This window comes from Notolepis coatsorum, assembly GCF_963971535.1.
Source record: "Notolepis coatsorum genome assembly, chromosome: 12".
Taxonomy (NCBI): Eukaryota; Metazoa; Chordata; class Actinopteri; order Aulopiformes; family Paralepididae; genus Notolepis; species Notolepis coatsorum.
This window is the reverse complement of record NC_140176.1, coordinates 130674049-130687658: the sequence shown is the minus strand read 5'-3', so window position 1 is coordinate 130687658 and position 13610 is coordinate 130674049. Positions and strand designations below refer to the sequence as shown.

At 46.9% G+C, this 13610-nt stretch overlaps 1 protein-coding gene across 1 annotated transcript in view; it reads left to right on the top strand.

Annotated features, from left to right (window-relative positions):
- Nucleotides 1-13610, top strand: part of LOC311238055 (sodium channel protein type 4 subunit alpha B-like) — a gene marked incomplete at its 3' end in the record, with an annotated part of 252987 nt that overhangs the window by 10666 nt on the left and 228711 nt on the right. Inside the window, exons 4-5 of the mRNA XM_084326018.1 lie at nt 1114-1192; nt 11390-11531. Of these exons, the coding sequence (XP_084182144.1) occupies nt 1114-1192; nt 11390-11531 (221 nt within the window). The remainder of the gene's footprint in view (nt 1-1113; nt 1193-11389; nt 11532-13610) is intronic.

Here is a 13610-nt window from a genome sequence, read left to right as displayed (position 1 = left end):
CACCACAGAGACAGTGGGATCGAATCCAGCTGTGGTGCCTCCAGCTTGGCCGAACGTCCATACTGACACAATTGCCAGTGTTAGCGGGTGGGAAGCCGACGAGGGTGGGTCCTGGTCGTTGTAAAAACAGCAACTCCTACAGACCGGTCGGGGCGCCTGCACAGCAAGGTCGGGTCCTGGGAGAGGTAGTGTGATCCTTCCACACGTTACACTCCCCCAGTGAGAGTCCGCGCTGCCAGGTGAAAAGAAGTGGGGATTGGCTACACATGTGTCGGAGGAAGCGTGTGATAGTCTCCGCCCCCCCAAACTGACGGTAGGGGGCAGAGCACGCAACGACCAGGTAGGGGATTGGGAATTGGCATAATGACTAACATTGGGAGGGGAGAAAGATGGAAAAAGAAAGGGGGAAAAAGAGAAAGTAAGTCAATAAGTCAAGTTTATTCTATTCTTTAGCACTTTTCTTTGTTTTTAGCTATGCGACTTACTGTGAAGCACTTTGGTTGACAAGTGTCCTGTCTAAATGTGCTATATAAATCTATTTGATTGATTGATTGATTGATTGATTTATCCACCCATAAAAGGCATGCAGACACGTTACCAAAAGGTGAATTCACCTCTTCGAGACTCACTCGGGGAAATCCCTTAACAGGGGTCGAACTTTAACACAACGCAGAGATGGCAATACGAGCTCGGCTACACAGGGTTTAACTATTTGGCAACACCCCTAGACTGTCTTCATCTTGGCACCCACTTTGGGAAAGCCTGCCTTAGTAAGCTGCATCACATTTAATCCACTAACAGAGCACTCATTAAGACATGTTATTTAATGATCTTGCTATGTTTTCCGATGTGAAGGGCAGCAATAGGGCACGTCCTCTCATTTTCGCCACTCAAAGGGCACTTTAGCGTGACGTTTTTTAACCGTGGGGGCTCCGTGGGGGCCCTGAGTCTGCCAGTGATCATAGTAGTACTCCCACTAATCACACTACAGAGCTAGCCTTCCTCACCAGTCTCTCTCTCTCTCTCTCTCTCTCTCTCTCTCTCTCTCTCTCTCTCTCTCTCTCTCTCTCTCTCTCTCTCTCTCTCTCTCTCTCTCTCTCTGTACATGTGACTATATCTCTCTAACAGAGAACCACTACTATCTGAGTGGCCAGCTGGATGCAATGCTCTGTGGGAACAGTTCCGATGCAGGGTGAGTCTTCATTTGGTTTGATTTCACTCTGTTTGACTCTTATCTAGCCACTCTCTTTTACATGGGCTGGGTGTCAGGTCTACATGGGCTGGGTGTCAGGCTTGGATCTGTGTGGTTGGATGGGCTGGGTGTCAGGCTTGGATCTGTGTGGTTGGATGGGTGTCAGGCTTGGATCTGTGTGGTTGGATGGGCTGGGTGTCAGGCTTGGATCTGTGTGGTTGGATGGGCTGGGTGTCAGGCTTGGATCTGTGTGGTTGGATGGGCTGGGTGTCAGGCTTGGATCTGTGTGGTTGGTTGCGGTGGGTTGTCATGGCAATACTGATCATACACATAATGATAATAATAATACATGTAATTTGTAATGCACTTTACATTTGGAACCAAATCTCAAAGTGCTACAGGGTAAAAACATAGGCTTTAAAAACATAGGCAATTATAAAAACAAGGCATAAAAACATACAAAAATAGTTAAAACACAAAGGAATGTATAAAAGGTTAAAAACTAAGAAAAAGCTTTGTTGAAGAGGTACGTTTTTAGTCCTCTTTTAAAAGAAACAGGGGTCTGTGGTGCTCTGAGGTGGTCAGGGAGGGCGCTCCACAGGCGGGGAGCAGCCCAGCAGAAGGCCCCTCTGTGGTGCTCTGAGGTGGTCAGGGAGGGCGCTCCACAGGCGGGGAGCAGCCCAGCAGAAGGCCCCTCTGTGGTGCTCTGAGGTGGTCAGGGAGGGCGCTCCACAGGCGGGGAGCAGCCCAGCAGAAGGCCCCTCTGTGGTGCTCTGAGGTGGTCAGGGAGGGCGCTCCACAGGCGGGGAGCAGCCCAGCAGAAGGCCCCTCTGTGGTGCTCTGAGGTGGTCAGGGAGGGCGCTCCACAGGCGGGGAGCAGCCCAGCAGAAGGCCCCTCTGTGGTGCTCTGAGGTGGTCAGGGAGGGCGCTCCACAGGCGGGGAGCAGCCCAGCAGAAGGCCCCAGGGTGCGGAGCTTGGTCCTGGGGGGAAGGAGGCGGTTTGTGTTGGCGGAGCGAAGGTTACGGGTGGAGGGTTCTGGGGTGAGGAGATCTTTGAGGTAGGGGAGGCCTTCTCCGTGGATGCATTGATGGGTCAGAAGGGATATTTTGTATTCAGTCCGGCCGGTGATGGGGAGCCAGTGAAGTGAGTGGAGGATGGGTGTGATGTGGTCGTGTTTACACACTCTCATCAGGACCCTAGCAGCGCTGTTCTTGATCTATTGGAGCCTCTGGAGACTCTTGCTAGGAACCCGATGAGAAGTGCGTTACAGTAATCCAGCCTGGAGGAGACAAAGGCGTGGACCAGTTTTTCAGCATCTGGGAGGGTGAGTGTGGGACGGGTTTTGGCCATGTAACCTCTGTCTACTGACGGGATCTACTGGAGTCTATGTTTGGGTGTAACCTCTGTCTACTGACGGGATCTACTGGAGTCTATGTTTGGGTGTAACCTCTGTCTCCTGACGGGATCTACTGGAGTCTATGTTTGGGTGTAACCTCTGTCTCCTGACGGGATTTACTGGAGTCTATGTTTGGGTGTAACCTCTGTCTCCTGACGGGATCTACTGGAGTCTATGTTTGGGTGTAACCTCTGTCTCCTGACGGGATCTACTGGAGTCTATGTTTGGGTGTAACCTCTGTCTCTTGACAGGATCTACTGGAGTCTATGTTTGGGTGTAACCTCTGTCTCCTGGCGGGATCTACTGGAGTCTATGTTTGGGTGTAACCTCTGTCTCCTGGCGGGATCTACTGGAGTCTATGTTTGGGTGTAACCTCTGTCTCCTGACGGGATCTACTGGAGTCTATATTTGGGTGTAACCTATGTCTCCTGACGGGATCTACTGGAGTCTATGTTTGGGTGTAACCTCTGTCTCCTGACGGGATCTACTGGAGTCTATGTTTGGGTGTAACCTCTGTCTCCTGACGGGATCTACTGGAGTCTATGTTTGGGTGTAACCTCTGTCTCCTGACGGGATCTACTGGAGTCTATGTTTGGGTGTAACCTCTGTCTCCTGACGGGATCTACTGGAGTCTATGTTTGGGTGTAACCTATGTCTCCTGACGGGATCTACTGGAGTCTATGTTTGGGTGTAACCTCTGTCTCCTGACGGGATCTACTGGAGTCTATGTTTGGGTGTAACCTCTGTCTCCTGACGGGATCTACTGGAGTCTATGTTTGGGTGTAACCTCTGTCTCCTGACGGGATCTACTGGAGTCTATGTTTGGGTGTAACCTCTGTCTCCTGACGGGATCTACTGGAGTCTATGTTTGGGTGTAACCTCTGTCTCCTGACGGGATCTACTGGAGTCTATGTTTGGGTGTAACCTCTGTCTCCTGACGGGATCTACTGGAGTCTATGTTTGGGTGTAACCTCTGTCTCCTGACGGGATCTACTGGAGTCTATGTTTGGGTGTAACCTCTGTCTCCTGACGGGATCTACTGGAGTCTATGTTTGGGTGTAACCTCTGTCTCCTGACGGGATCTACTGGAGTCTATGTTTGGGTGTAACCTCTGTCTCCTGACGGGATCTACTGGAGTCTATGTTTGGGTGTAACCTCTGTCTCCTGACGGGATCTACTGGAGTCTATGTTTGGGTGTAACCTCTGTCTCCTGACGGGATCTACTGGAGTCTATGTTTGGGTGTAACCTCTGTCTCCTGACGGGATCTACTGGAGTCTATGTTTGGGTGTAACCTCTGTCTCCTGACGGGATCTACTGGAGTCTATGTTTGGGTGTAACCTCTGTCTCCTGACGGGATCTACTGGAGTCTATGTTTGGGTGTAACCTCTGTCTCCTGGCGGGATCTACTGGAGTCTATGTTTGGGTGTAACCTCTGTCTCCTGACGGGATCTACTGGAGTCTATGTTTGGGTGTAACCTCTGTCTCCTGACGGGATCTACTGGAGTCTATGTTTGGGTGTAACCTCTGTCTCCTGACGAGATCTACTGGAGTCTATGTTTGGGTGTAACCTCTGTCTCCTGACGGGATCTACTGGAGTCTATGTTTGGGTGTAACCTCTGTCTCCTGACGGGATCTACTGGAGTCTATGTTTGGGTGTAACCTCTGTCTCCTGACGGGATCTACTGGAGTCTATGTTTGGGTGTAACCTCTGTCTCCTGACGGGATCTACTGGAGTCTATGTTTGGGTGTAACCTCTGTCTCCTGACGGGATCTACTGGAGTCTATGTTTGGGTGTAACCTCTGTCTCCTGACGGGATCTACTGGAGTCTATGTTTGGGTGTAACCTCTGTCTCCTGACGGGATCTACTGGAGTCTATGTTTGGGTGTAACCTCTGTCTCCTGACGGGATCTACTGGAGTCTATGTTTGGGTGTAACCTCTGTCTCCTGACGGGATCTACTGGAGTCTATGTTTGGGTGTAACCTCTGGCTCCTGACGGGATCTACTGGAGTCTATGTTTGGGTGTAACCTCTGTCTCCTGACTCAGGATCTACTGGAGTCTATGTTTGTGTGTAAGCTCTGTCTCCTGACGGGATCTACTGGAGTCTATGTTTGGGTGTAACCTCTGTCTCCTGACGGGATCTACTGGAGTCTATGTTTGGGTGTAACCTCTGTCTCCTGACTCGGGATCTACTGGAGTCTATGTTTGGGTGTAACCTCTGTCTCCTGATGGGATCTACTGGAGTCTATGTTTGGGTGTAACCTCTGTCTCCTGACTCGGGATCTACTGGAGTCTATGTTTGGGTGTAACCTCTGTCTCCTGACTCGGGATCTACTGGAGTCTATGTTTGGGTGTAACCTCTGTCTCCTGACTCGGGATCTACTGGAGTCTATGTTTGGGTGTAACCTCTGTCTCCTGACGGGATCTACTGGAGTCTATGTTTGGGTGTAACCTCTGTCTCCTGACGGGATCTACTGGAGTCTATGTTTGGGTGTAACCTCTGGCTCCTGATGGGATCTACTGGAGTCTATGTTTGGGTGTAACCTCTGTCTCCTGACGGGATCTACTAAGTCTATGTTTGGGTGTAACCTCTGTCTCCTGACGGGATCTACTGGAGTCTATGTTTGGGTGTAACCTCTGGCTCCTGACGGGATCTACTGGAGTCTACGTTTGGGTGTAACCTCTGTCTCCTGACGGGATCTACAGGAGTCTACGTTTGGGTGTAACCTCTGTCTCCTGACGGGATCTACTGGAGTCTATGTTTGGGTGTAACCTCTGTCTCCTGACGGGATCTACTGGAGTCTATGTTTGGGTGTAACCTCTGTCTCCTGACGGGATCTACTGGAGTCTATGTTTGGGTGTAACCTCTGTCTCCTGACGGGATCTACTGGAGTCTATGTTTGGGTGTAACCTCTGTCTCCTGACGGGATCTACTGGAGTCTATGTTTGGGTGTAACCTCTGTCTCCTGACGGGATCTACTGGAGTCTATGTTTGGGTGTAACCTCTGTCTCCTGACGGGATCTACTGGAGTCTATGTTTGGGTGTAACCTATGTCTCCTGACGGGATCTACTGGAGTCTACGTTTGGGTGTAACCTCTGTCTCTTGACAGGATCTACTGGAGTCTACGTTTGGGTGTAACCTCTGTCTCTTGACAGGATCTACTGGAGTCTATGTTTGGGTGTAACCTCTGTCTCCTGACGGGATCTACTGGAGTCTACGTTTGGGTGTAACCTCTGTCTCCTGACGGGATCTACTGGAGTCTACGTTTGGGTGTAACCTCTGTCTCTTGACAGGATCTACTGGAGTCTATGTTTGGGTGTAACCTCTGTCTCCTGACGGGATCTACTGGAGTCTATGTTTGGGTGTAACCTCTGTCTCCTGACGGGATCTACTGGAGTCTATGTTTGGGTGTAACCTCTGTCTCCTGACGGGATCTACTGGAGTCTACGTTTGGGTGTAACCTCTGTCTCCTGACGGGATCTACTGGAGTCTACGTTTGGGTGTAACCTCTGTCTCCTGACGGGATCTACTGGAGTCTATGTTTGGGTGTAACCTCTGTCTCCTGACGGGATCTACTGGAGTCTATTTGTTGGGTGTAACCTCTGTCTCCTGACGGGATCTACTGGAGTCTATGTTTGGGTGTAACCTCTGTCTCCTGATGGGATCTACTGGAGTCTATGTTTGGGTGTAACCTCTGGCTCCTGGCTCGGGATCTACTGGAGTCTATGTTTGGGTGTAAACTCTGTCTCCTGACGGGATCTACTGGAGTCTATGTTTGGGTGTAACCTCTGTCTCCTGATGGGATCTACTGGAGTCTATGTTTGGGTGTAACCTCTGGCTCCTGACGGGATCTACTGGAGTCTATGTTTGGGTGTAACCTCTGTCTCCTGACGGGATCTACTGGAGTCTATGTTTGCGTGTAACCTCTGTCTCCTGACAGGATCTACTGGAGTCTATGTTTGGGTGTAACCTCTGGCTCCTGGCTCGGGATCTACTGGAGTCTATGTTTGGGTGTAACCTCTGTCTCCTGACTCGGGATCTACTGGAGTCTATGTTTGGGTGTAACCTCTGTCTCCTGATGGGATCTACTGGAGTCTATGTTTGGGTGTAACCTCTGTCTCCTGACTCGGGATCTACTGGAGTCTATGTTTGGGTGTAACCTCTGTCTCCTGATGGGATCTACTGGAGTCTATGTTTGGGTGTAACCTCTGTCTCCTGACTCGGGATCTACTGGAGTCTATGTTTGGGTGTAACCTCTGTCTCCTGACTCGGGATCTACTGGAGTCTATGTTTGGGTGTAACCTCTGTCTCCTGACTCGGGATCTACTGGAGTCTATGTTTGGGTGTAACCTCTGTCTCCTGACGGGATCTACTGGAGTCTATGTTTGGGTGTAACCTCTGTCTCCTGACGGGATCTACTGGAGTCTATGTTTGGGTGTAACCTCTGTCTCCTGACGGGATCTACTGGAGTCTATGTTTGGGTGTAACCTCTGGCTCCTGATGGGATCTACTGGAGTCTATGTTTGGGTGTAACCTCTGTCTCCTGACGGGATCTACTGGAGTCTATGTTTGGGTGTAACCTCTGTCTCCTGACGGGATCTACTGGAGTCTATGTTTGGGTGTAACCTCTGGCTCCTGACGGGATCTACTGGAGTCTACGTTTGGGTGTAACCTCTGTCTCCTGACGGGATCTACAGGAGTCTACGTTTGGGTGTAACCTCTGTCTCCTGACGGGATCTACTGGAGTCTATGTTTGGGTGTAACCTCTGTCTCCTGACGGGATCTACTGGAGTCTATGTTTGGGTGTAACCTCTGTCTCCTGACGGGATCTACTGGAGTCTATGTTTGGGTGTAACCTCTGTCTCCTGACGGGATCTACTGGAGTCTATGTTTGGGTGTAACCTCTGTCTCCTGACGGGATCTACTGGAGTCTATGTTTGGGTGTAACCTCTGTCTCCTGATGGGATCTACTGGAGTCTATGTTTGGGTGTAACCTCTGTCTCCTGACGGGATCTACTGGAGTCTATGTTTGGGTGTAACCTATGTCTCCTGACGGGATCTACTGGAGTCTACGTTTGGGTGTAACCTCTGTCTCTTGACAGGATCTACTGGAGTCTACGTTTGGGTGTAACCTCTGTCTCTTGACAGGATCTACTGGAGTCTATGTTTGGGTGTAACCTCTGTCTCCTGACGGGATCTACTGGAGTCTACGTTTGGGTGTAACCTCTGTCTCCTGACGGGATCTACTGGAGTCTACGTTTGGGTGTAACCTCTGTCTCTTGACAGGATCTACTGGAGTCTATGTTTGGGTGTAACCTCTGTCTCCTGACGGGATCTACTGGAGTCTATGTTTGGGTGTAACCTCTGTCTCCTGACGGGATCTACTGGAGTCTATGTTTGGGTGTAACCTCTGTCTCCTGACGGGATCTACTGGAGTCTACGTTTGGGTGTAACCTCTGTCTCCTGACGGGATCTACTGGAGTCTACGTTTGGGTGTAACCTCTGTCTCCTGACGGGATCTACTGGAGTCTATGTTTGGGTGTAACCTCTGTCTCCTGACGGGATCTACTGGAGTCTATTTGTTGGGTGTAACCTCTGTCTCCTGACGGGATCTACTGGAGTCTATGTTTGGGTGTAACCTCTGTCTCCTGATGGGATCTACTGGAGTCTATGTTTGGGTGTAACCTCTGGCTCCTGGCTCGGGATCTACTGGAGTCTATGTTTGGGTGTAAACTCTGTCTCCTGACGGGATCTACTGGAGTCTATGTTTGGGTGTAACCTCTGTCTCCTGATGGGATCTACTGGAGTCTATGTTTGGGTGTAACCTCTGGCTCCTGACGGGATCTACTGGAGTCTATGTTTGGGTGTAACCTCTGTCTCCTGACAGGATCTACTGGAGTCTATGTTTGGGTGTAACCTCTGGCTCCTGGCTCGGGATCTACTGGAGTCTATGTTTGGGTGTAACCTCTGTCTCCTGACGGGATCGACTGGAGTCTATGTTTGGGTGTAACCTCTGTCTCCTGACGGGATCTACAGGAGTCTATGTTTGGGTGTAACCTCTGTCTCCTGGCGGGATCTACTGGAGTCTATGTTTGGGTGTAACCTCTGGCTCCTGATGGGATCTACTGGAGTCTATGTTTGGGTGTAACCTCTGTCTCCTGACGGGATCTACTGGAGTCTATGTTTGGGTGTAACCTCTGTCTCCTGACGGGATCTACTGGAGTCTATGTTTGGGTGTAACCTCTGTCTCCTGACGGGATCTACTGGAGTCTATGTTTGGGTGTAACCTCTGTCTCCTGACGGGATCTACTGGAGTCTATGTTTGGGTGTAACCTCTGGCTCCTGGCTCGGGATCTACTGGAGTCTATGTTTGGGTGTAACCTCTGTCTCCTGACGGGATCTACTGGAGTCTATGTTTGGGTGTAACCTCTGTCTCCTGACGGGATCTACTGGAGTCTACGTTTGGGTGTAACCTCTGGCTCCTGATGGGATCTACTGGAGTCTATGTTTGGGTGTAACCTCTGTCTCCTGACGGGATCTACTGGAGTCTATGTTTGGGTGTAACCTCTGGCTCCTGGCTCGGGATCTACTGGAGTCTATGTTTGGGTGTAACTTCTGGCTCCTGATGGGATCTACTGGAGTCTATGTTTGGGTGTAACCTCTGTCTCCTGACGGGATCTACAGGAGTCTATGTTTGGGTGTAACCTCTGTCTCCTGACGGGATCTACTGGATTCTATGTTTGGGTGTAACCTCTGTCTCCTGACGGGATCTACTGGAGTCTATGTTTGGGTGTAACCTCTGTCTCCTGTCTCGGGAGGTGGAGCAGTCGTCTGAGTAAGACACTTAACCCCTAACTGCTCCCAATGAGCAGGTTGGCACCTTGCATGGTCGCCTCCGCCCGTCGGTGTGTGAATGTGTGAGTGAGTGGGTCAAATGTGAGGAACAAATTGTAAAGCGCTTTGGATAAAATCGCTATATAAATGCACCATTTTGTTGTTTCTGCTAATTGCTCTCGCTTATTAACTGTATTATTATTGTAATTTTCATTATGTATTTATCATTGATCTATTGTTTTAAGTTGATTGTGTGTCCTGTTACATGCAATGCTATGTAACACTCTGCGCCATTGAAGATGTGTATGAAAGACGTGTATGAAAGACGTGTATGAAAGATGTGTATGAAAGATGTGTATGAAAGATGTGTATGAAAGATGTGTATGAAAGACGTGTATGAAAGATGTGTATGAAAGACGTGTATGAAATTGACCAGAGATTGCCCATCTGCTGACCTGGTGCAGTCAGAACCAACGCTCAACGCTCTCAAGACACTGGATATGGTTGTGGATTACAGGAGGAACCCAGCCCCACTCACCCCCATCACCCTGTGTGACTCCCCCCCAGTGGACCCCAGCCCCACTCAACCCCATCACCCTGTGTGACCCCCCAGTGGACCCCAGCCCCACTCAACCCCATCACCCTGTGTGACTCCCCCCCAGTGGACCCCAGCCCCACTCAACCCCATCACCCTGTGTGACCCCCCAGTGGACCCCAGCCCCACTCAACCCCATCACCTTGTGTGACTCCCCAGTGGACCCCAGCCCCACTCACCCCATCACCCTGTGGGACTCCCCAGTGGACCCCAGCGCCACTCAACCCCATCACCCTGTGGGACCCCCCAGTGGACCCCAGCCCCACTCACCCCCATCACCCTGTGGGACCCCCCAGTGGACCCCAGCCCCACTCACCCCCATCACCCTGTGGGACCCCCCAGTGGACCCCAGCCCCACTCTACCCCATCACCCTGTGGGACCCCCCAGTGGACCCCAGCCCCACTCTACCCCATCACCCTGTGTGACCCCCCAGTGGACACTGTGGAGTCCTTCCACTTCTTGGGAACAAACATCCCAGAGGATGTACTTCCTGCGGCAGCTGAAGAAATTCCACCTGCCAAAGATGATGATGGTGCACTTTTACACAGCCATCATTGAGTCCATCCTCACCTCCTCCATCACAGTATGGTACACTGCAGCCACGGCCAAGGACCAAGGCAGGCTGCAGCGTGTCATCCACTCTGCTGAGAAGGTGATCGGCTGCAATCTGCCATCTCTCCAGGACCTGTACGCCTCTCCAGAACTCTGAAGCGTGCAGGTAAGATTGTGGCCGACCCCTACCACCCCGGTCACAACCTGTTTGAGTCACTCCCCTCTGGCAGGAGGCTGTGGTCCACCAGGGCCAAAACCTCACCCCACAAGAACAGTTTCTTCCCCTCTGCAGTGAGCCTCATCAACAAGGCTCAGGACCCTCACTGACACCCCCACTGTGTTACATTAACACACCCTACTGGACTATATACTTGCCCACTGTTGAGCTATATTTTATTTTATATTTTATTTCATAAATATATTATTCTATTGTGCTTAACTTGGCTCATATTTCATTTTATTTTACTCCACCACTTTATTGTATTATCTGTCTGTTGATGTCTGTCCGCTAAACCAGTAACATCCAAACCAAATTCCTTGTATGTGAAAAGTATACTTGGCAATAAAGACCTTTCTGATTCTGATTCTGATGAAAGTAAGGAAGAAGCTTTATATACTGTAGCCTTCACCAGCTACAATAACAGAAATAATAATAATAATAATAATAATAATAATAATAATAATAATAATAATAATAATAATAATAATAATAATAATAATAATAATAATAATAATAATAATAATAATAATAATAATAATAATAATAATAATAATAATAATAATAATAATAATAATAATAATGTGTGATTCTCTAGGGTGTGTCCAGATGGGTTTACATGTCTGAAAGCAGGAAGGAATCCAAACTATGGCTACACCAACTATGACACATTCGGCTGGGCCTTCCTCGCCCTCTTCCGACTGATGACGCAAGATTTCTGGGAGAATCTCTTCCAACTGGTTAGTGAAATAATGAAATATCATATTAGTTGATCTTACCACTCATAACAACATATTACTTGATCATAAACACTCATAACAACATATTACTTGATCATAAACACTCATAACAACATATTACTTGATCATAAACACTCATAACAACATATTACTTGATCATAAACACTCATAACAACATATTACTTGACCCTAACACTCATAACAACATATTACTTGATCCTAACACTCATAACAACATATTACTTGATCCTAAACACTCATAACAACATATTACTTGATCCTAAACACTCATAACAACATATTACTTGATCCTAACACTCATAACAACATATTACTTGATCCTAACACTCATAACAACATATTACTTGATCCTAACACTCATAACAACATATTACTTGATCCTAACCACTCATAACAACATATTACTTGATCCTAACACTCATAACAACATATTACTTGATCCTAACACTCATAACAACATATTACTTGATCCTAACACTCATAACAACATATTACTTGACCCTAACCACTCATAACAACATATTACTTGATCCTAACACTCATAACAACATATTTCTTGATCCTAACACTCATAACAACATATTACTTGATCCTAACACTCATAACAACATATTACTTGATCCTAACACTCATAACAACATATTACTTGATCCTAACACTCATAACAACATATTGCTTGACCCTAACACTCATAACAACATATTACTTGATCCTAACCACTCATAACAACATATTACTTGATCCTAACACTCATAACAACATATTACTTGATCCTAACACTCATAACAACATATTACTTGATCCTAACCACTCATAACAACATATTACTTGATCCTAACACTCATAACAACATATTACTTGATCCTAACACTCATAACAACATATTACTTGACCCTAACACTCATAACAACATATTACTTGACCCTAACACTCATAACAACATATTACTTGATCCTAAACACTCATAACAACATATTACTTGATCCTAAACACTCATAACAACATATTACTTGATCCTAACACTCATAACAACATATTACTTGATCCTAAACACTCATAACAACATATTACTTGATCCTAACACTCATAACAACATATTACTTGATCCTAAACACTCATAACAACATATTACTTGACCCTAACACTCATAACAACATATTACTTGATCCTAACACTCATAACAACATATTACTTGATCCTAACACTCATAACAACATATTACTTGATCATAAACACTCATAACAACATATTACTTGACCCTAACACTCATAACAACATATTACTTGACCCTACCACTCATAACAACATATTACTTGATCCTAAACACTCATAACAACATATTACTTGACCCTAACACTCATAACAACATATTACTTGATCCTAAACACTCATAACAACATATTACTTGACCCTAACACTCATAACAACATATTACTTGACCCTAACACTCATAACAACATATTACTTGATCCTAAACACTCATAACAACATATTACTTGATCCTAACACTCATAACAACATATTACTTGACCCTAACTACTCATAACAACATATTACTTGATCCTAACACTCATAACAACATATTACTTGATCCTAACACTCATAACAACATATTACTTGATCCTAACACTCATAACAACATATTACTTGATCCTAACACTCATAACAACATATTACTTGATCCTAACACTCATAACAACATATTGCTTGACCCTAACCACTCATAACAACATATTACTTGATCCTAACACTCATAACAACATATTACTTGACCCTACCACTCATAACAACATATTACTTGATCCTAACACTCATAACAACATATTACTTGATCCTAACACTCATAACAACATATTACTTGATCCTAACACTCATAACAACATATTACTTGATCCTAACACTCATAACAACATATTACTTGACCCTAACCACTCATAACAACATATTACTTGACCCTAACTACTCATAACAACATATTACTTGATCCTAACACTCATAACAACATATTACTTGATCCTAACACTCATAACAACATATTACTTGATCCTAACACTCATA